Genomic DNA, 24218 nt, shown 5'->3' on the forward strand with positions numbered 1-24218 from the left:
ACAGAAAAGAACTACACAGAGTAGAAGACAAAGTGATGGGGTGATATGGGTGATGGCTAATCTCACTTGCCAGCGTGATGCGGGTCAGCCCTAGATCCAGTCTGTTGCTGTGGGAAAACACCCTGACAAGGTGTGACCTTAAGGGAGAAAGGTCACAGCTCCAGGGGGACAGAGCCCATCAGACTGGGACGGCATGGCAACAGGAAGCAAGGTGTGGAGGCAGGAGCAGGGAGCAAACTGATCAAACGTCATGTGCACACAGGAAGCAGAGGCAAACAGGGCCACGCCACAACCTCAGGACCCCACCTGCAATGACGGACTTCCTCCGGCAGGTCTCCTCCTAAAGATTCTATAGTCAACCCAGATAGCATCACCATCGGGGGACCACATGTTTAAAGACATGAGCCTGTAGGGGACATTTCATATTCAGAACACAACAGGAGCCAGAGTCAGGTAGGGGACAAGTCTCTGTCATAGCTGGGACTGGCTATCTATATTGGACTAGCCTCTGGGCACGCTTATGAGGGATGGTCTGCATTCGGTTAACTGATGTAAAAGCACCTACTGGAAATGTGAGTGGCACTGTTCCATGAGCTGGGGTCTTGGACTGAACATGGAGGAGGAAGACAGCTGAACATCCATTGATCTCTGATCCTTGGCCCTGTGTGCAACTAGACCAGCTGCCCCAAGGGTATGCTACTGTAATGTCCTGTTCATGATGGACGGCACCCTCAAACTATAAAGCAAACACAGCCTTCCTTCTTTAAGTTATCAGGTATACTGTTGCAGTAGTGCGACAAGGGGCTACTACACCCTGAGCTTAGTATGGAGAGCTCTGGTACACGTTCAGCGGGCACCAGGCTGCCTAACCTTTTCTGTCTTCTTGGTTCTCTGTCTCCTGAGACCATCTGGATTTCACTTCTGAAATCCGTCATCCTATATGCCTGGATGTGGCAACCTCAGATGGGCTGGTGCTCTACTAGCCTCAGTCACCATGGGAACAACAGAAAGCATGTCAGAGAAGACAGCGGGAGGGAGTAGCTGAACCCATGACTGAGAACTCACAGCATGTAGTCTAATTTCTGTACCACAACTGCAGCTCTGCTCCTAAGGATCCCACTCTCACCTCTCACCCTGCAGCTGACGGGGCACACCTATATACTGCTAAAGTAGATTGTAATCCAATACTGGCAGAATAAAAATCACAGATCAGCCACACATGTATGCTATGCTAAGGCTTTATTGCACTTTTATTTTATTCATTTTGGGATGAAATCTTGCTATGTGGCCCAAGCTAGGCTTAGAACTGCAATTCTCCTGCCTCAGCCTCCAGAGTTGTCAAGATTATAGACAACAGGTCACTGAGACTAGCCTTACCATACTTTTGAAGATATCAGCTGGTTCAGAGAGCTAATCAAATAGCTAACTACACTACAGTAAACACATACACATACACATACACACACACACACACACACACACACACCACTACCACCACCACCAACAACAACAACACCACCAACAACAACTACTACTACTATTACTACTACTAGAGGGTAAAAGGCAGACAAACTCAGAAGAGCCCAGTGAGGATCTAGGAAAAGGTAGCATTTGAGTGAGGCTCTTCAGCGATTTTGACAAGTAGAGAAAGAAAAGGGGTTTCAAACCCAAGGATCAAGGTGTATAAAGCTGCAGGTATGAGAGAGTGTGTAGACATTGTCAGTGCAGTAGGAACACAGGTAGCTTAGAAAATGAAGCTGGGTTCTGGGGGGAAAGATGGTTCAGTGAGGACCTGAATTTGAATCCACAGGGATTGTGGAGGAGATGGTATGGCCACTCAGGCTTCCAACCTGTCTTAGTATGGGTTTCCATTGCCCTGAAGAGACACCATGGCCAAGGCAGCTCTTATGAAGAAAACCATTTAGTTGGGGCTGGCTTACAGTTTCAGAAGTTCAGTCCATTGTCATCACGGTGGGAAGCGTGTCAGAGCGCAGGCAGACATGGTGCAGAAGGAACTGAGAGTTCTAGGTCTGGATCCGAGGGCAGCAGAAGGAAGCGGTGCTACACTGGGTATCACTTGATCATAGGAGACCCCAAAGCCCATCCCACACTGACACACTTCCTCCAATAAGACCACACCCCCTAAGAGTGCCACCCTCTATGGGCCAAGCATTCAAACACATGAGTCTATGTGGGCCATTTCTTTGTTATGTTTTTTTAATAGAAAATATATTTTCCTTAGTGGTACACACGATTTTTTTTTTACAGTATACTAGTAGACTATATTCTTTTTTTACTTGGATATTTTCTTTATTTACATTTCAAATATTTTCCCCTTTCTGGGTCTCCCCTTCAGAAACCCGGTATCCCGTTCCCCTTCCCCCTGCCTCTATGAGGGTGCTACCCCCCAGCCAACCCACCCACTCCCGTCTGCCTGCCCTGGCACTCCCCTACACTGGGGCATGGAACACCCTCAGGCCCAAGGGCCTCTCCTCCCACTGATATCCAACAAGGGCATCCTCTGCCACATATGCAGCTGGAGCCATGGGTCCCTCCATGTGTACTCTTTGGTTGGTGGTCCAGACCTGGGAGTGCCGGGATGGAAGTGGAGGTCTGGCTGGTTGACACTGTTGCTCTACGTGGGCCATTTCTATTCAAATCACCACAGAACCTCAGCATCACTGGGGTTTACTGACTGCCAGCCTGCCTCTGGGTTCAGTGAGTGACCCTTTCTGATAGGTAAGGACACCCAATGTCCACCACTGGTCTTGATGAAGACAAGGGCACATACACACCTATATACATCTACTACACACATAACAAAGATGAACTAAACTTGGAACTTTCAAAGTTATCCTAGGGAAGCTAAGGATGGGGAGCCGCTGAGCTTTTGAGTAGAGCAGGAAACATGGTTTACAATGGTGTTGTCTTTTAAAGATTTAAATACTTTTATTATTGACAATTTCACTTAACTTTATTTTGACCATATTCACCCCAACATCTCCTACTAACAGCTCCCAGATCAATCCTCACTGGAATCCCTACAATTTTGTCTTCTTATTATTTAAAGAATTCATCAAGACCAGTAGTGCTACTACCTATTCCTGGATATGGGGCCATACATTGGAGGTGTACACTCTTTAGGGACCACACCGTTTTGCAGAGGCCATCAACCATCCACAGTACCTCAGTTCGGGGTAGGAATTCATGAACATCTTCCCCTTGAGACTGGAATGTTAACTTGCTTGATCTTATGGATAATAGTGACAAATCTTAAATCTGTGTGCTTAATTTGGAGTGACAATAGAATCCAGAAAACCAAAAAGAGATCATTGATGGGGAGGAAAATTGTGTGTGTGTGTGTGTGTGTGTGTGTGTGTGTGTTTCCTTGTGTACTAGAAATCAAACTCAGTCTTCCTCTAGAACAGTACATGGCCATGCTCTTAATTACTGAACCATTTTTTCAATCTTTTTTGTTGTTGTTTTGGGTTTTAAAGACAAGGTCTCCCAGTGTAGCACTGCTGTCCTGGAACTCACTTTGTAGACCAGGCTGGCCTTGAACTCACAGAGATCCTCCTGCCTCTGCCTTCTAGGTGCAGGGATCCAAGGTGTGCACTACTATATCTGGTTCATCTCTCCAGTCTTTAGAACTGTGCTTGAGAAAGTAAGTGCTTGCAGCCAGATGGGAGAATGCCTGGAAACAGAGGCGGAGCTTCAGATCTGTTAGGGGTGCCGAGCGCCCACTCCCAGGGAGCGGAGCATGTGAGAGACGAGAGGCAAGCCCTCGCAGTAAGGCAGTGTGGAGAGAGTGAGGACTGGGGTACAGTCCAGGGTGTGCGCACAACAGTCAAGTCTAAAAATGTAAACCAAGACCATGGCGACAGGATGGAGGGAAGGCAAGGGAGAGAGTTCCCTTTAATACACTGAACTACAAGTGGCGTGAGGTGGCAGCTGGGAATGGCCCTTCTCAGCACTGACCCACTTCCATGTTCCTCATCTTATTAAACCACATGAGTTTATAAAAGAACTAATTAAAAGAAATCCAGGGTTCAGAACAGGAGAAAAGGAGAACTCCAAACAGAGTATAATAATAATATGGCACCATGAATATGATCCCATAAGTCACTCCTGTTCAAGTCAAAACCCAAGAAAAAGGGAAGTACTTATCTAGACAGGCAATGGAATTGTACTCAGAAGGGGGGGGAGAGAAAGGAGGAGGGGGGAGGGGGGAGGTAAACTACAATAGTAGCAAAATAAAAAAAAAAAGATAAAAGAGACTAAACACTGCACCTTTTCAAAACTCTGGAAAATACAAAGCCACCTAAAGTGGCAGAAAGCAAGTGAGAGAGGGACCACACGGTCTCACACATCTGGAGAGACATCTGGGTGAGACACAATACACGGTCTCACACATCTGGAGAGACATCTGGGTGAGACACAATGCGCCACGCCGATGGATGGATGGATGAAGTGAAGGTTTCCACATATGCCTCAGTAAAGGGACTGAAAGCCTCAGGCATGGAAAGGAAGTATTTGCTTTCTTCTCTAGCCAATCTTATTTTAGGTAGAAGTTTCTTGGCTACAATCTATTTCACAGGCACCCCTCTTTGTGCCCCTCTGCCCTAGTTTTAAAACTAACAATGACAAACAAACAAAACAAAAACCCCCAAAAACAAAAACAACAACAACAAAAAACACTTCCAAAAATTAAAGACTGATGTCATAAAATTGACAGCTTCTGGCCAACACAATAGCAAATCAATGTTGCTTCGATGAACTGGTAACTGTACACTAAAGCAAAGACGCCTGCCTGGCTTCACTGCTAAGGAAATGCCTGGTTTATTATCTTAGTCCTGAGGCAATCGGTGGATCCCTTAACCCAATCCTCTTGTTAGTTTTGTCTCTGAAGCCTCCCTGAGGTTATGTCCATGTGCCAGGTTCAGATGTAGCGGCATCTTCTGTCTAAAACCTCCCTCTACCCTACAAAGCCTAAAATAAATCGACTAAAAGAACAACCTGGGGTCAGAGAAATGCCTCTGCAAGTGAGGGCACGTGTATGACCTTCGTGGGATGCCCTGAACCACATGGGAGGGAGGAGAAAATCAACTCTTCCAAGTTGCCTTCTGACCTCCAAACCTGTGTCATGGCAACTGTGAACAAGCACGCACACATGTGCACACAGACACACACACACACACACAGAGGGACACACACAGGCACATATAGGCACACACAAAATATTTTTTAAACCCTAGCAGAATGTTACCCTAAGGCAATTCCATCTCAAAAATAATAAACTTACTAACATGATCATATGCAGCTCAAACTGCATTTTGATTACAAACATGCATGAACTGATGACTTGCAAAAGGAGTGAGTCAGCAACGGGAATCTTGAGAGTTGAGGATATGGAATATGTCTCTCTGTCTATGCTTCATGGACTCCTCCTGGGTAACAGGCAAGGCTTATCTCTCCAATTTGAAAGGTTCAGATTCATGGCCCTAAGCCTTTCAGCGGAGTGGTTCTTCCCAGAGCAGGATGACCCAGCTTGCACTGTAACTGTAGCTATGGTAGTGAATACCTAATATTATAACAAAGTATTTGAACAAAACCTTCCCAAGGCAGGTCCGCAATTTCCCCTTCATTTTACACATACCGATAAGGGACAGACAAAAAACCCTAAATTTTGGTAGGAAACAACCAGCCGAACACTTTACAATAAGGGTGTATTATCAGGACAAGGACACTGGAATATTTGGAGTGACTGGTAAATGACTGATAAACACATAGACTCATGTATTGTAGGCCATGAAATACAGGTTTTCCTACAAGGTTCTCAAGAAAAATCCCACTGGATGCTGAATGCCCTATCAGGAGTTAGTGTTTCTGTGTCCATAGTAACAGTACAAATTATTTCCAGGATAAGTGTGACTATGATGTGGAGAAATCAAGCAAGAGAACTCAGTCTAAGGCCTCCATTGCACAAGAAGGTTGCGAAATGTCCATTTCCTTCCAGGAAACCCGTGAAATGGCCATGTTCTGGTTAGTATTAACCGCCAACTTGATACAACCTAGAATTATCTAGGAAGAAAATCTCAACTGCAGAAGTGCCCTAAATCAGATGGATCTGTGGGCATGTAAGGGATTGTCTAGATTGATAATTGATGTAGGTCCCCTGCCACTGTGGTCTGAAAACTACGTAAGACAGCAGGCTGGGCGTGCTTGCCCTCCCTGCTCTCTGCTTTGCAGCTCTGGCTGTGAAGTGGGGTCTCAGATTGGAAGTATTGCTATGAAGAATGGCAAAGCAGGCCTGCTTCCAGGTCCTGCCTTGAAGTCCTTCACTCGTAATGGACCCTGACCTGGGATCTAAGTTGCCTTTGGTCATAATTTCTTATCACAGCAACGGCCACGTGAATCTAAAACCACAAAATTTTAGATCATTTTTTTAAGATGACAACAACAGCTTACAAAGTTGATATTCTTACATTTGTTCAAAGTTTTAAGAATAGAATCTCTCTGTAGTAAGCTTCTAGAGTGGATTTAAGAGGTTTTCCCCTTACTTTTAGTGGCAAAAAAGAATGTATTACATACTGTTGGTTGAAGAGGGTCACAATTATTTGTAACTGCTAGTTCTAACCGCACATAAAACGTTCTCCTAAAGCTATGGATGGAGTTTGGGCACACAGTGGCCTGAATCCTTTCCCTGACAATCATTCACTGTAAGCTACCAGTAGCTTTTCCAAGAGGTCCTTAATCCAATCCAATAGGGATAGATTCCTTAAGAATTGAAATACAGCCGGGCGGTGGTGGCGCACGCCTGTAATCCCAGCACTCTGGGAGGCAGAGGCAAAAAGAATTGAAACACAGTGACTCAAAATAACTCATTTATGTTATTACCAAGGATTCTGGCTTGGAATAAAAAACTCTGGGGTTGAATAGAAAAATACCACATGACTATCCTGAAGCCAGAGAGGATGTCTGGATGCCAGTGAGGCTCCTCTTTCTGCTATCATTTCCACAAGAGAAAAAAACATCTCCTCAATATAAAATAGTTGCTCATACAGTGTGTGTACGGTGTCTCTCCCCGGTAAATACTCAGGAGTCTGAGGGTGCAGAGTGTTTGCTGCTCTCGGTCAAGACTGGAGTTCGGTTCCGAGCACCAACACGGTGGCTCACAACCCGGGGAACTCTAGTTCCAGGGATCCAATACCCTCTGCTGGCCTCTGTGGGCACTAATGTGCAGATACCCACACAGAGACACACAGGTACAGATAATAAAAAAAAATAAATAAAAATAAATTTTAAAGAATGCTCTGGAGTCTTAAGACACAGTGAGGTAAGAAGGCAGTGCTACAGGGTAAGGTTCAGGAGCACCACAGAGATTCTTCACAGCACAGAGCCCACCAGGAGGCAGGGACCCCCTTGTCGGGAAAGCGCAGCAAGCGGGCCAGCGCCCCATCCCTGTGGTGCGGGCTCAGGACAGAGGACCCGCAGTCTCCTGGAGCCTTACGTGTCGCTGCTGGCTGAGGAGGAGCCCACGCTGCTGGCCCCGGCGTCGGAGTCGCCTTCCTCCTCTTCCTGTGAGGACAGGTCTCCAGGGAGCTCGGGCGGGCGCCCACGCGAGTCTCCCCTCGCAGGGTCCGCCATCCCCTCGTCGGGCGTAGAAACTCAGACTCCAAAGCCCGCCAGCGCCGCCATTTTGCCAGGCCGGGCCACGTGACCCAGGTATTCAGCTTCGATTGGCTGGGGCGCCGGTTGCTCGGGAGATGGGGAAGCGTCCCAGTACAGAGGCGGAGCATTTTGGGGAGCCAAAAAGTGCTCTTTTCACAGGCTCTGCAAACTTTCGCTTCTTAGCGTTTCCCTATGGTCTTCCATATGGTGGAGAGCCAGGCAGAGATTCTTTTTTCCCTTTTCTTTTTTTCGTTCCATATTTTCAGTTTGTACACCGTCTTGTTTTCTATTATGTTTTAAAATTGTGATTCAAAAGGAGAGGCTCCATTTGGCTAGTGTTTGTGGTTTTGACAGTTTTATTTTGGCAAACAGTGCCTTAGAGGTAAAGACCTTCTGCATTCATGCACCTCTAGGTGCTAATGCAAATACCTCAATTTTTTTTTAATTTGTGATTTATGAATAGTTACATCAAATATGTTTAACCTACATAATAGCTATCATTGAGTCATCCATTGCTGGCTCTATTTATATGCATTCTAAATATTTGCATACAGCAAAGTAAATAGTTTTCCATATTTAAATTAAAAACTTGGGCTTAGTGAATTAAGAACAGGTATAAAGCTAGTAGGTGACATAGTCAACCAAGAAATGACATTTAAGCATGACAGTACACTACATTTTCTCCTCAGGAGTCACTTCTCCGGATCTCTCTATCTGGTTTCATTTTCCAAGATCAGCCAAGGTGAGAAAGTATTAGGTGATAAGTTCCAGAATTGAACAACACATTCTAGACTGTACATTACTCTGGGTTATGTGGGGGAAAGCTCACACAATCTTGCTCCATCCCACTTGGTAGTAAACCTTCCTTTGTCTGGTGTGTGCACATTGTATATGCAACACATCTGCTAGTCACATATAGCAGCTGGCTTTTTAGAAGACAGGCCGCCAACAGTACAACAGTGACTATGTTTCAGTAAGATTATCAACTGTAGGCTACAATGGCTAAATTATCCTCCTCATATCACTTTGTGTCTAGAAAAAAAAAAAAACACCAAAGAAGATGCCTGTGATCTCAAAAGGTATGGAGACTTCTTCCCACAAGCAAGCAAGCAGCGGACAGCAACAGCATCCAGTGAACATCAGCAGAGTCCATGAAATCCAGTGGACATCCAATCCAGTACTTTTGAAACTCAGCCCTCACATGTTGAGGATCACTCCTCAAGACTGCTACCGCCTTACTGCCCTGTGTTTTAAGATGGCAGTCACAAGCTCTGGCTTGTTTTTAACTTGTCTACTGCCTGAAAAAATAAGAGTTCCATAACATTCTCCTTGCACTTGACTAATCTATTTGAGCGACTCACAGATTCAGGAAAATTCTATAGTTACTCTTTTACTGTACGTCTTACAAAGAATATAGACAAAAATACTCACAGGGTGAGGTATGGGAAAAGGGATGGCGTTTCAGGGGCTTTCTTCAGTGTTCTCTCTCCAAGCACTTCCACACGCTCATCAATCTGGAAGCTCTTTAACTAAACCGTGTTCATCCTTTTGGGTTCTTTTAGAAATGGAGTCGCATAGGCCACACTGCTAACAGGCTGAGTCAGAAGATGCAGTAATGCCTGCATGTATCTATTCTTTTGCATTACTTTCTCCTGGGGATGAGGCAGGGCCCTTCTGAGATGACAAGTGTCTTATGGCTTACTGTCAGACAGGGAGAGGTCATTGTAAGGGGACTTTCCATAATAAAGTTAATTTTTGTTTAAATATGTATACCTTTCATCACTATAATCTGAAACAATAAAATATACCCAAGATTTTATTGCAAAATAAAAGTGCTTTAGGCACCTGTTTGATAAGTTAGCTATTTGTTTGTTAACGTATTTATTTGGGACAGGGTCTCATTGTGTAGCCCTGGCTGGCCTGGAACTTACTATGTAGACCAGGATGGTGCTATCTATCTATCTATCTATCTATCTATCTATCTATCTACCTACCTATCTAAATATTTATTTTTTATTTTATGTATAGGATTGCTCTGTTTTCATACACACCAGAAGAAGGAATCAGATTCTATTACAGAAGTGAGCCACCATGTGGGTGTTGGGAATTGAACTCAGGGCCTTTGAAATCTTTGGGCTTTTTGTCTGTATTTTTAAGATTTACTTTTCACACACACACACACACACACACACACACACATATATGTTGCTTGCATGTATGTATATGCACCATGTGTATGCCTGCTACCTGAGGAGGTCAGAAGAGAGTGCTGGATCCCCTAGAACTGGAGTTACAGATGGTTGTGAGCCACCATGTGGATTCTGGAAATTAAACTGGGTCCTCTGCAAGAACAAGTATTCTAAACCTTAAGCCATCTCTCTAGCCCCTGAATCTTTATTTTAAGTGAGGGCCCCGAATGCTTCTTCAGCCTTGGTAAATGATGCCCTAAGCTTTACCCGAGTCGTGTGCTTCTTTGGAGCAGGAAGGCTGTCCCTTTTGAGCTCTCTGCCACTGCTCCCTCTTGGAGAATTTGAACCCGGTTGGCATGTCTCTGAAGCTCTCTACAGAATCCATATCTGTGCTACCCCCAGCACACCAGTCTCTGCATGCTCCACTTTCCTGTTCTCTAAATCCAGAGAGTAGTCCCTGCTGCACAGGGCTGTTGGGAGTCTGGAGTTTGCACTGATGCATATAAAGCAACTAGTGCAAGCATCGTCTGCATACTGAGCCACTCTTGAGACTTACGGAAGTCTCTTGATACATCTGCATAATGCATTTGCTCAAATACAACTTTTCTCTCTAAGACACAGTAGCTTTCTATACATCTCTACTGTCTGTCTGTATCTTTGTTCTTCAATCAAATATCCCATGAAATTCATGCTAGAGAATAGCTGTCTCTCAAATATATTTGTGGTTTGTATTTATATGTGTGTATGTATGTATGTGTATGCATATATACTACCAAATGACAGTCTCCTGGAGATATGAGATGACTGGTTGTTTCTTCTTTAAACTTTTCTTTTTTCATAAACTTAAATCACAGAAAAAAGGATAAAAGATACCCATAAAAGCATATTGTCTAAGACAAATTCATTGCACTAGCTACTCAGTGTATCAGCTTCCTTGGCTAAGTAAGTTCCACCTGTTAGCTGATAGGGAAGAAAACTGGGGGTGGGGGGAGGTGGGGGAGGGGGAGGGGATGGGGGGAGGGGGCGGTGCTGGGAGGTGGGGAGAGAAAGAGAGAGAGACTATCCTGCTTGATCTTTTGTACATACCCACATACATCATAACCACAATGATTTTTTATTATTAATTTAATTCAGGGGTGTGTGTGGTATCAGCAAACAGTTTTTCTAACATTGTTAGTATTTAGTATCCTTATATGTGTTGGGAAAGAATGCAGAAGGAAAATTAAGGTGGCATTTTCAGGGCTTTGTGGTGATACCTCATTAGTCTAAGGGCTGAATAAATGGAAATCACAAGAAAACTTTAAAGATGTAGACTGGGGGTATAATTCTCATTTTCTATTTTTGACTGTATAAAAATAGAAGCCTAAAAATGTTTAGTTGAATTCTTAGGAGATTCAAAGTCCTTATTTCCATTGATTACCATCTCAATCAGGCAAACAATACAATTCAGACATAAAATACGCCAGATAAGAACATAATTAAATATTTATGAGAGTAGCAGGCCGGAGGCTCTTTATTTAGTAGCAGGAGAAGCTAGAAGTGGAGGACAAATGGAAACAGGACCACAGGGGTGGTATTCATTCAAACCACAGTACAAAATTATATGCAATAGAGTGTTATTAGAAACTAATCAATATTGCCTTACATGTGAACACAGGAAGAATACTTCATCACTTAATAATAGTTATTTAAAAATGTTCTTAAGATAATTACTTTTTATAATGATGCTAGATAAATAAATATCATTTAAAACATCATGACTTTCTAACTTTGTAAATTTTGGAGTTTTCCAAAATTTAAGATAAAATCATAACAAAAGACACGTCTGCCGTGCCAAATTTATATAATGAACTTACAGTCTGAAATTTTAATTTTCTCAAATGAAACTGGAATCCGTTTCTGTATAGGACTTAACTGTTGCAAGATCATTTAAATGAGAAAATAACATAGAGGAGGCTCCAGAGGCCAGCCTGGACTGAGGTAGCTCAGTGGTGGTGCTTGCTTAACAGGCACAAGACCATGGCCTCACTCCCCACTTCTGCAAAAGTCAACAAGGGCATTATATTATTCCCACTGGGTGTAGCACATCCAGTGGCTAGAGGCGATAACACACCATTCGAGCACCAGGCCTGATTCATCTATTTTTTTTCTTCATTCTCTCTCTCTACTTACAAATTACAATGCATTTGGTGAACCATTTTGCCAGCCAGAAGGAAAGGAGGCCTCTACTGTAGGAATGTGCAGCCTGGAGAATTACTGATGGCCACAGTCTACAGGTGAAGAGAAACGGAAGAAGCAAAGAGCAGACAGGAGAGTTAGGAAAGGCAACTGCCATCACCTGAAGCGACCTGCAGTCACCTGCAGTGACAGTCAAATGCTGGACAGTGCAGAAGAACCATGCCTTCCTTGGTCAGAGGTTTGTGTGCTCTGAGTCTAGAACTAAGGACAAATTAAATGTGGGCAAAGCTAAGTTTTCTTGTGTGAAGACAGCACTAATAATTTACCCACCACGTGGTGGTGTTAAAATTCAAATGCCTCAGAGCTTACAAAAACAAAGAAGTATACATTTACATTGTATTTCCCTAAGCTTTCGATTTTATTATTATTTATTTTTTTTAACTTCCAGAGTTTAAAAAGATACAAAGCGTTAAACTATGTTACGACTGTCAATCAATAGGGCATACTTTACTTAGTTTTAGATACTTGATACATTTTGAATACACATATTTTTGCTCTTGACAAGAGTATGAACTTTAGATCATGCAATATTTTTATCTGTCTGCTGACTTGGGTATCCACAGAACCCTTGCTGGACGTCTCGTGTTATTATTAACCATGAGACAAACTGACTTTGCTGAGTTTCTGGGAGTCTCTAAGAATAGGCATCCACCTGTGCTTTGTTTTACAGCTCAGGGGACAATGACCAACACCACCCCTTATGTCTGAAAGGACTTTGTGTTCATAGAGCCTTGCTGTGATGACAGTACCATTCTGCTGTGGGCGTTGCCCATGTTGTGGAAGAAGTTACTATATTGCCAAGTTATGTGGCTCTACACCAGAAATAGCACTCTGAGAAGAATGTTAAATTCACCAGCCATGCGCATACGCTGTCCAAAAATGTTTGAAAAATATTAATTTTCAAACAAAAACATTAGCTTGCTTAAGGAAAATTAATTGGCAGATACCATTCTGAAGCCTTTCTCCTGACAGACCTCCTCATCAGAACAGGCTAGCTGAAGTCCCCGCTCACTGCTCAGTGATGGTCACTTCAGTACTGGTGTGTTCCTTCTAGATCTTTCTCAACTGTAAAGCAATCCAGTGCTGTGGGTTTTGAAAACCATATTTGCAATGGAAAACACAGGAGTCACTAACAAACACCTGGAAGGCCTAGCTTTTACATTTAAATGTAAAAATAAAAGGAAATACTGTATTCTTTCCTTTAATATGAGTTTCCTATGGTCTCTTTAAGGCAATTGCTGAAACTTTGTGGATGATTTACAAGGTATTTGTTTCTTTTTATTTCTAGACAGTTTCACATGCATGTAATGAATCTTAGTTTGTTTCACCCCCTGTTATCCTGCCTCATCCCCTCCCTGCTAAGACCCTTTCTCTACTTCTAAGTAGAGTTTCCCACCCTCCTACTTTCAAATCTTTGAGTGTGTGTGTGTGTGTGTGTGCTAGTGCGCGTGCACAACCCACTGGGTTCCCTGCACACCCAAGAGATGTTTCTAAAAGGAAAACACAAAACACGTTTTTAAGACAATTTTAAAACTCAGATTAGGCACTGACCTAGTTCATGAGAATTCGGATAGACAGATGAATATGATTTCAAGGTTTTTCTATTATAGCCATACAAATCTTTATATGTGTAAGCAAAGGATATTTAAAAGGATGAATATGTTGGAAAATATACCTTCACCAAGGACGAGAGAAATTGACATGTGGCAAGCTCTTAAACAGGTGTTTTGAAAATGCAAAATGACAATAAAATACTGACTAATAGAACACACAGTCAATGCAATGAGAAGCTGAGAAAGATTTTCATATGCTGTTAGGAAGAAATCAGTCAACCGTGGTACTGACAAACAGAGCTTCAGATTCCGTGCTCCAGCAAAGGGGGCATTATCTGTAACTCAGATGGAGTGGCCTTTCATTCTAATGCTGAGCAGGTGCATTCCAGAAGTACTTATTCTGAAATGACCACCTCAGTTTGAGGGTTAGAGTATAAACTGCCCCCTCTCCTTCATTCAGGTGATCTTATGCTTTCGATTTGAAGTCCAGTTGTGTTAATAAGCTTGGATTTTTTTTTCCTGCTTGACATTTCAAACAAGAAAAATATGAAGAAATTCTGTTGCACTGGAGTCCGGTGCCTAAAACAGATTTCCTACCCAGGTTGGCCAGCCTCATGGCGTTTACAGTGAATATGACTCAGGGTCGCTCCTCAACTGCATGCAACCTTATCAAACGCAAGGGGGAATCGTCCTTGGGAATTTAGCTCCTGGGTTGACAATATTTCAGTTTACATGGCAACAACTGTCTTGCGTGGTGGGGGGCGGGGCGGGGAGTGGGGTCCAGAAAGCTTCAAGTTTCGGAAGCCAGCTCTCAAGTCGAAGCAATCCAATTTTAAAACCCTTTGCATAATGCTGCCTCCTCCCTCATGCTTCCTACAATTCATATGGTTTTGTACAAAGACTTAAAAGGGTCACTTGAAACGTTTACAGATGACAGAACTCACGTAAACCTCCTCTCCCTTACCACATCGTGTTCAAGAGAAATTCATTTACTTGGCGTACCCCTCCCGTCATATCTCATTAAAGCCAGGCCTTCTGAGTTAACAGTGTTAACTGCCACGCGTTTAGCCCATTCACTCATCAATTCAAATTTGTTCTCTTGGATTCTTTTCTCACCAATAAACTCACCGCCTGCGATAGGCGTGGGTTTTAATCTTTGTTCGTCTATTTTGCGTAAAAGATAGGGTTGGACAAGCTAATGGAAAGTTGGGGTTCTCTTCCTTAAGAGAACGCCTGTGCTGTGCGGTTAATGTTCCGCGGTGCTAAGAGGGTGGGGCGAAATTAGATTTATTAAAAAAGAAATTCTTTCTAATTCCATACAAAGTCCAGGCAAAGCTTTCCCCAAAATCCATGCAGAAAGTGCAGAGCGGCTCAACAGAGAGCTAAGTGTCTTAGAGTCCGTTCCCTATTGGCACTGGGCTAGAGTCTCGGAGTCTCCCCAGAACCCACTCCAGGAGAGGAGCCCAGCACCTAGCCGAACCCCGCCTCTGCGCCCAGCCTGGTTGCATCCCCAGAGCCACACTGACCTGTGTAGCAGGACGCGCTGCACCGAGTCCAGGTCCTCTAGGTTGCGGGGCGCAGGCTTGGAGATGCTGGTCCTGCCGCCCCCTTGAAACATTCCCGTAGGGAGCCGCCTCGAGGGCGAACCTCGGGCGGCAGCGGGTGTCAGCGGGTCCCCAGCTCGGCTGCACGGGTGTTCGGGTGTCACCGTTGGTCTGTAAGCCGGGGATCGCCCGAGGGAGCGATCGCTCAGTCCTGGCAGGTGGGCGTTCTGGGAACGCCGCCCAGGTTCCCAGGGTCGGGGTGACGCGCGGCCCCTCTCTGTGCCCGGCGTCCCCGAAACCACTCTGGCAACTGCGCTCCAGGGGCGCCCTCTCGCCGCCTATTGCGCGCTCCGCGCCTCACCATAAATTTGCCTACCTTAGGCGGCCCCAGCCTAGGACACGGGTGTCCAGACGCCGCCCCAGGGAAGGATACTGTCACCTGAGGCCACCAAGGAGCCCAGAGAGGAGGAGATGCTTGCCGGACTGATGCGCCTGCCCTGGGGCTGTGCTGCAGACTGCGAGCGTGAGTTGAGAAGAGAAGCCAGATGCCCCTGTGGGTGGGAATTTAAACACTTTAACCATATGCGTGCTGTGCTGGTGGCGCTCTCCTTTCTTTCCCCCACTCAGAGGCTGAGGCAGAGGACAGTTACCAGTGGGAGGCCAGCCTGCTCTATGTAAGGAATGCCAGGCCAGTCAGGGCTACATAAACGAGGCACTGTCCCAAAACAAGCATGCAAAAATCAAAACAAGTAACCATGTGCATGCGTACGGTGTGAAGAGTGATTTCAAGCCTTTTATCCTCCGTGGGTGATAGACTTGAAATATACTTGACCTCAGTTGTCCCCTGTTTCCAAAGCAGTTTTGCACCCTGTGTCAGGAGACAGAGAAGGAGAAGAGGAAGAAAAAAATAATAAATGGAAGCTTAGTTCAATGTTCTGTGGGGGATGGGGAGTGGGCGTGGGGGGCAGGGAAGGATGACCCACAAGTGACTTCAGGTTCTGTCCCGAACCGGGAGTCAGAATCAGACAGAATGATAGGGAGAATGAATGGAGAAGCCAGAAGGTGTTTTCAAATATGCCATATCACTGATGTCAGAGATACAGACGAGAATTTGATCATAGGTTAATTTTCATCCCCCAGGTAGATGAGTCTTGACTTGCATTGTAGCCAAGTCATCTGGGGTAAGTTTTGTATTCCTGGATGAGTTCCCTGGTTCTGGCTGCTAAGTGTGTGGGAGAGGCAGGTTTGTCACAGTGTATATAAATCTTTGCTCCCCTCTCTTGGTGTTTCCTTGACTGATGTACACACTCCCTCATCTGGCGTTCTCCGACTGAGTTTCTGGGAAACTGAAGTGTTTGCCTTTTGACTCAGAAATTAATCCGAGGAAACAAAGAGTGTGATGTTTATCAAAGTATAATTTTTCATAACAAAGGTGTGAAAGATATGTATTAATAATCAACAAACATCATAACAAGTATTAAAAATTAAGAATAAATATGCATAATTGATCGTTTGATGGCAATAAAGTAATTATGATTCAAGTTTATGTGCATATTCAAGATGCAAACTCATATATTCAGTTTGTATTAGCTATGTGTCTCCTTGCTGTGACAAACATACCTGACAAGGGCAATTTAAAAAGGAAGGGTTTGTTCTGGGTGGCGGCTGGAGGCTTCCTGGGGAGCAAGGCTCAGCAGCTGAGCAGGAGAAGACAGCTGCTCACATCTGGTTCCCAGGCAGAAGACTGAGCCTCGGATACTGGCGCTCAGCCCACTGTCTCCTTTTGACTACTCTTAGTATCCCAGATAATGGCACGGAGCTGCCCATCATCAGAATGGGCCTCCTCTTCTCAATTAAACCTTCCAGGAAACACTCCTTAGACATACCCAGACATACCCAGAGTTGTGTTTCCACAGTGATTCTAAACATAGTCAAGTTGTCAGTGTAGATGATTGGTCGCAGTCTTTTGCTAGCCGTGGAAGCAAGGGTCTTCCGGTGCTATTCTAAGCTGACTTGTGTCTCTCTAAGTGTATGTGGAGTTCTTAACTCCCCCTACCCAAATGTGTCTTAATTCGGAAACAGTCTTTGACGTGTAACAAAAATGAGATTATATTGAATTGCGATGATCCTTAATCAGTCAGGGGTCTGGGGAGACGGCTCATCGGTTAAGAGTTTTCGCTGTTCTTGTAGAGGGATTGGGTTTGGTTCCCAGCACCCACACAGTGATTAACACAGTGATTAATCTGATGCCCTCTTTTGCCCTCTGCTGGCATTGGGCACACACGTGGTGCACAGACATGCATGCAGGCAAAACACTTGTGCATAGATACACACGCAGGCAAAACCACATACACACATAAAATATAAATAAATATAAAAGACGCAGGAAAAAAAGACATGGAAGGACGTGCCAGCACACAGAGAGGGGACACTGGTGGACAGCAGTGATGGAGTGGCGGATCTGTGCATGCGCCAGCCAGTCTCCATAACTAGCATGAAATACCTGTGAGAATTGACTTATAAAGCAAAGGAAGTTTCTTTTGGCCCATGGTCCCAGCTGATGAGCAGGCAGACCTGCTGCCTTTAGGGATGTCAAATGACTAGCAGCAGACACTTGGAAAAGCAAATTACTCATTTCATCTCCAGAGAGTAGAAGAGAAAGAGGCAGAGACCCAGGTCCCAGAGTCCCTTAAAAGCCAAAGAGCTGCCAATGACTTAAAGAGTCTCATGGGTTCAAGGTTCTCCAATAGCGCCACCTTGGGGGCTAAATCGGAAACACTCGAACCTCTCGGGACAGTCAGTGATCCTGCAGAAGCAGCTGGCAGTACCAAAACACCAGAAGCCAGGCACACAGCCAAGTGTCCTTTAGAACTCCCCCAGAGGAGCACAGACCTTCACACGCCTTCATGTGAGGCTTCAAGTCTCCAGAACGACAGAAAGACACATTTCTGGTGTTTTAAGCACCCAGCATATAAGTGCACGGAGCTAGCTAGTACAGCTAGCTTCCTGTGTGTGTGTGTGTGAGGTGAGAGACAAGGTCACCTGCGGGCGATGGCAGGAGTCTGAGGCAGAGGTCTGAGGAAAGCCACGGGAGAGGTGAACTGTGTGGGCCAGAGGAAGACTGGACTTGCTGATGGAAAGAGCGGGCTAAGATTTTTGAGAGTTGTGAGAAGCAGGAGTTCTCAACCAACCTCTTCCCAAAGATACCACACTGTACTCCACGGGGCCTGGAAACGTGCGAGTCATCACACTTGTGTTCCGTTAATCCTCGTGGTGCAGCGGGCGATGCAGTGTGGAGACTATTCTGTGAGAGAGACCTGAGAAGCAGAGAGCTCTGTGATGGCCAGGGAGAGCCGAGAGGGCTGGAGAGATGTGTCATTGATAAAAACTCGTGCCTTAGGCTTACACAGGGACGCATACTTGATAGTCAGAAGCTGTCACGTGTTTTCGGTAGCCCTGTTTGTAGTTCCAGCCCTGGGGAAGCAGAGATGAGTGGATCCCTCCCTGATGCCTGCTGGTTACCCAGCCCAGTTGGAGAATGTGTGGAAATCTCTGTCTTAGCAGCTTCTCAAAGCGTCTGACTGCTTTTGTTTATTAGTAGTAGATGTGCTGATTGTAACCCTGGGAGATGAATCTATTCTACTCAAGGGCCTTTTGGACCTCTGTAGGAAGTTGCTGCGTGAACTGAGCGGAGTTCTGTGGAGCACTGATGGCCTGGGGCGGGGGGAGGGGCTGCACGGGGACCCTCTAGCAGCAGAGAGTGGGAGAACTGGCCGCGTGCCAGGCTGCAAATGGGGACGTAAGTTTCACAACCACAAAACAACTTCATGCTGCCAATGTGTGTGTGTAAGCTTGGAAGAGAATGTCCCCTTTACCCACCCGTAACCCTGAAGGGCTACAACCCAGGGAAGCCTTGATTTTGTTCCGAGAGACTCTAAGCAGAGAGCCCCCGATTTCACTAGACTTCAGAACCAGTTGTCGAGTACTGCAATGTTTGTGCCTTTTCTATATATCAAGAGAAAACAGACACAGCGTGTTTCCAGGGGTGCAGATGGCGAGCTGCCCACGCACGGAGCAGACCCCGCCCAGTTGGGTCTGTGGGCAGGCCTAGCTGCTTGGCAGCTGCAGCACAGGCGCAGGCGTGGGCCTCTCTACCTCAAGCTCCCCTGAGGTTCTTGCTTTTGTGTTTTTTCTGGTTCTTTTCTTTTTCCTAAGCTACAGAAGTTGGGACTCTCCCTCTCAAACACCAGCAAGTTCCTACAAAGTTCCAAAAGGCTCTCCCGTAGACTGGCTTCATCAAACCCACCTATCTCCTGACGGTACAATCAGGACAGAGTCTCTCCCCAACTGTTTACTATTAATAAACAAAGGCGGTCAGACCCTTTGAGAAGCTGCTGAGACGGAGATTTCCACATATGAAGTTTATTGGGGGAGATAGGGGGTGGGGGAGGGGAATGAAAGACTCACATGGGCAGGAGGAACACTTAAACTACAAATACAGCCTTGATAAATCTTCAGCAGATTCCATGCCCTTAGCATGGGAAGGTCTCGCAGCGCCTTGTCCTGAACTCAAGCATGCAGGAGAGCATCCAGTAAAGACATTTGCTTAGGTGATTCTTTTCCAGTAAAGGCTGTTACTAGGGACCCCGCAGAGAATCTCAGCTGTCAGTGTCCTCTGCAGGATGAGGAATGGATGGGTTCTGATGAAAGGGCAAAGGGGGGTGAGGGGTTAAAGACAGGTTCCACAGCGTCTTACGGAATAAACAGAAGCTCACTAGCCTGTATGTGGTGGTGCATCCCCTCACTCAAGACAAGGCAGGCAGATCTTTCGAGGGCAGGCTGCGGTAGAGAGAGACACAATTTGTCTTAAACAACCGAAGGGGATATAGAGGAAAGAGGCCCGAAGTAAGAGGGGGTGGGGAAGGACGAGGCGAGGCTAGCTCGTCTGACGTGGGCTCACTACCAGAGGGTTCATCAATAGAGGTTATTGCAACACCTGAATGTTGCACTCTGGGGTCCAAAGCTGAACCGAGCAACAGCAACAGGTGGAGTCTGGGTGTCTTATGTCTTCTAAGTCCCATCTCCAGCATCGTGATGGTCTCTGATGTCCACCACTGGCTCACCCACGCAGCAGCATTACGGCAGTGACCACGTGTGTTTTCTGTGCCTTAGGAAGAGCATGCAGCCGGGACAATGAATGGTCAGCAGCTCAGTGTGCGACACTTGCCTAAGCCGTGCAGAGCTCTGGGTTCCATCCAAAGCAGAGAAAAGGAAAACCAAAGTCTTAATCGCTGGCTTCTCTCTACATGTTGGAGGCCACTGTGCCCTCTGCTGCAAGGGCGGCATATACATAGCAAATCTAGATCTTAATTGTATAAGTAGCCAGGGGGATGTGTTCACGTAACTAAGAATTGAAGAAATGAGAGGAGATATAAACCGCCGTAAGGCGGTGGCTGCCCTGGAAGCAGGTGTCTATATGGTCACACTACACTTACAAGCAGAGGTTATAATAACTTGAAAAGCACTTCAGGTCGAAATACAAGGTGAACGTCTCGGTGCTTCGAAGCACATAGGCGTCTTCCCAGTGTGCCATCCGCTGTGGAGCTCAGATCGCCCGGACCTACAGGGCACCGGGTTCTTCCCAAACCACCCAAACACGAAGCAGAAGCTGGATTTGTTCCTTTTGAAATTTCCCGAATAGAAATACATTGGGGGAGATTAGTGATTGGCTTTCTCAGAAACCAAAATATTGAAATCTCACTTTCTTTTAATATACTAACTCACTTAAGGGTGCAGGGTAATAGGATATTACACCAAGAGGAGAGAGGCTCAAAGTATTCAGAAGGAGTGAGTGTAAAAAACCCATTGAGGTGAAGAGTCACAGGCACTAAATGTGGATCCTGTATCTCAGTGTTATTACTGTTGTTTTAATTGTCTACGTGCCACCATTTTGCCTGCGTGTAAGTCTGAACACCATGTGCATGCAGTACATGAAGAGACCAGAAGAGGGCATCAGGTCCCCTGGAACTGGAGTTTAGGATGCGTGCGAGCCAACAAACACTAGAGCTGTCAGTACCCACTGGACACTATTATTTTAATGGATTTAAAAAAAAAAAACAAATGGATCCTGCCAAATCCGTTTATCTTGCTTGGATATTCCCAATTTTTCAATACATTTCTCCTTTGGTTGTTGAACACTCATAGACTGGTCCTTTCTGTTTAACTCACACCATGGAGTTTTCCCATGGTTCTTGGGGGAAACAAAGACTTCTTAGTTTTGTTGGAAGACCCTCAGCAATCCGGTTCTCACAAACTCCTCCGATCTGTTTTGTTCACTGTCCTGATCAGTTCCTGTCAGTTTGATACTACCTAGAGTCAACTTGGCTGGGGAACCTCAACTGATAAATAGCCTCCATCAGATTGGTCAGCCTCCATCAGATTAGCATGTCTGTAGGGCATCTTCTTGGTTACTGATTGATGTGGGAGGGACCACCAGGAGGCTCCGCCCCCTGTGGGTGATGTCATCCCTGGGTAAGGGACCCGGGGAGTATGAGAAAGCAGGCTGAGCTAGCCAAGGAAAGCAAGTCAGTGAGCCTTGTGTCTGTGGTTTCTACTTCAGTTCCTGCCTCCAGGTTCCTGTCTGGAGTTCCTGCCTCGACTTACCTGGATGACAGACTGTAACCTGTAAGCCAAATAAACTCTTTCCAAGTTGCTTCTGTTCGTAGTGTTCCTTACAGCAGTAGAAAGCAAACTGTGCCATTCACCTTTCCCCTGAGAGCTGTTTCAGCTCGGCTGAAAACTCATCTTTTAGAATTTGACATCCTCTCTCACCTGCCATTCTCTGTAAAAGAAAATTCCTCCTTAAAACCCTGTATTTGAATTTTAATTTAATTTTAGTTCTGTTCCACACGCCTCTTCTGTGGCGTCTCGGGTCAGGTGGAGTGTAACTTCACGGCTCTTTTCTGTCTCCTAGGTGGCCTCAGCTGTTAGATTCCCCTACTGGGGCTCCTGAGACGCTGGCTTCCCTCGGCACACATGCATTATCTCACACTGTGCCCGTGGTCTGTGTGTGGTAAATATGAGCTGAAAGTAAAAACTGGATTTCTAAGGATCTCCATCCTTTGAAGGTCTGTCAGTGGTGTCACTGATTTTATTTTGTATTTAGGCATTTTTTTATTACAATATTCTTTTAAAAATCTTTCCCTGGGATGATAATGAAAGCGCCCTAAAGCGCAGCACAAATCATCCCCCTGCTAACACATTCCTTCTCCTGGCCCAGGCCAGGGGCAGCAGTGTGTGTTTTGTGTGCTGCCTTCTTTGGGAAGTGGGCACAGAGAGGTTGTTGAAAATATTGTGCTAGGTCTGGGGAGACAATGCAATTGAAAAAGTGCTTCCCTCAAAAGCATGGAGTTCTGAAACACATCACTTTTCACGCCAACCTAAAAAATTAATTTAAAAAGCAATATTATCTATGACTTTATTTTAGTGATTTGTTTATTTTGTCTTGTTGGCTTTTAAAAAAACATAACATTGCAATTTGATCAGTCTGTGATAACTGGGAGAAAATCAGGTTTACAATTGTTTGTAAATGCGATGTGAAACCGTTCATGTGATTTTTTAAAAATTTTTTAATTTCATTCGATATATTTTTTATTTACATTTCAAATGATTTCCCCTTTTCTGGTCCCCTACTCCCCGAAAGTCACATAAGCACCCTTCCCTCCCCCGTTCTCCTACCCACCCCTTCCCACTTCCCTGTTCTGGTTTTGCCTTATACTGCTACACTGAGTCTTTCCAGAACCAGGAGCCACTCCTCCTTTCTTCTTGTACCTCATTTGATGTGTAGATTATGTTTTGGGTATTCCAGTTTTCCAGGCTAATATCCACTTATTAGTGAGTGCATACCATGATTGATCTTTTGAGACTGGGTTACCTCACTTAGTATGATGTTCTCCAGCTCCATCCATTTGCCTAAGAATTTCATGAAGTCATTGTTTCTAATGGCTGAATAGTACTCCATTGTGTATATATACCACATTTTTTGCATCCATTCTTTTGTTGAGGTTCTTTCCAGCTTCTGGCTATTATAAATAGGGCTGCTATGAACATAGTGGAGCATATATCCTTATTACCTGCTGGGGAATCCTCTGGGTATATGCCCAGGAGTGGTATAGCAGGATCTTTCGGAAGTGACGTGCCCAGTTTTCTGAGGCTGATTTCCAGAGTGGTTGTACCTATTTGCAACCCCACCAGCAGTGGAGGAGTGTTCCTCTTTCTCCACATCCTTGCCAACACCTGCTGTCTCCTGAGTTTTTAATCTTAACCATCTGACTGGTGTAAGGTGAAATCTCAGGGTTGTTTTGATTTGCATTTCCCTGATGACTAATGAAGTTGACCATTTTTAAAGATGTTTCTCTGCCATCCGAAGTTCTTCAGGTGAGAATTCTTTGTTTAACTCTGTACCCCATTTTTTGGGCATATTCTTTTTTTAAAAAATATTTTTATTTTCTATATTCTTTGTTTACATTCCAAATGATTTCCCCTTTCCCGGATCCCCCCTCCCCATATGTCCCATAAACCTTCTTCTCTCCATCCATTCTCCAATCACCTCCCTCCTTTTTCTCTGTCCTTATATTCTCCTCCAATGCTAGATAAATCCTTGATCTGTACCCCATTTTAATAGGCTTATTTGGTTTTCTGGGGTCTAACTTCTTGAGTTCTTTGTATATATTGGATATTAGCCCTCTATCTGATGTAGGGTTGGTGAAGATCTTTTCCCAATTTGCTGGTTGCCGATTTGTCCTTTTGACGGTGTCCTTTGCTTTACAGAAACCTTGTAATTTTATGAGGTCCCATTTGTCAATTCTTGAGCTTAGAGCATACGCTATTGGTGTTCTGTTCAGGAACTTTCCCCCTGTGCCGATGTCCTCAAGGGTCTTCCCCAGTTTCTTTTCTATTAGCTTCAGAGTGTCTGGCTTTATGTGGAGGTCCTTGATCCATTTGGAGTTGAGCTTAGTACAAGG

At 45.0% G+C, this 24218-nt stretch overlaps 1 protein-coding gene across 2 annotated transcripts in view; it reads right to left on the minus strand.

Moving 5' to 3' along the window:
* The window catches only part of Intu (inturned planar cell polarity protein), a 71590-nt gene extending 56162 nt beyond the window's left edge, over nt 1-15428 (minus strand). The window contains exon 1 of one of the 2 annotated variants that reach the window (XM_052180592.1): nt 15178-15428. In XM_052180592.1, the coding sequence (XP_052036552.1) occupies nt 15178-15269 (92 nt within the window). In that variant the 5' untranslated portion in view covers nt 15270-15428. Of the gene's footprint in view, nt 1-7510; nt 7705-15177 lie in introns of those variants that run through there. The other variant, XM_052180591.1, reaches the window with a different exon arrangement.
* Between the last annotated feature and the right edge of the window lie 8790 nt (nt 15429-24218).

This window comes from Apodemus sylvaticus, chromosome 4, assembly GCF_947179515.1.
Source record: "Apodemus sylvaticus chromosome 4, mApoSyl1.1, whole genome shotgun sequence".
NCBI classification, from domain to species: Eukaryota; Metazoa; Chordata; class Mammalia; order Rodentia; family Muridae; genus Apodemus; species Apodemus sylvaticus.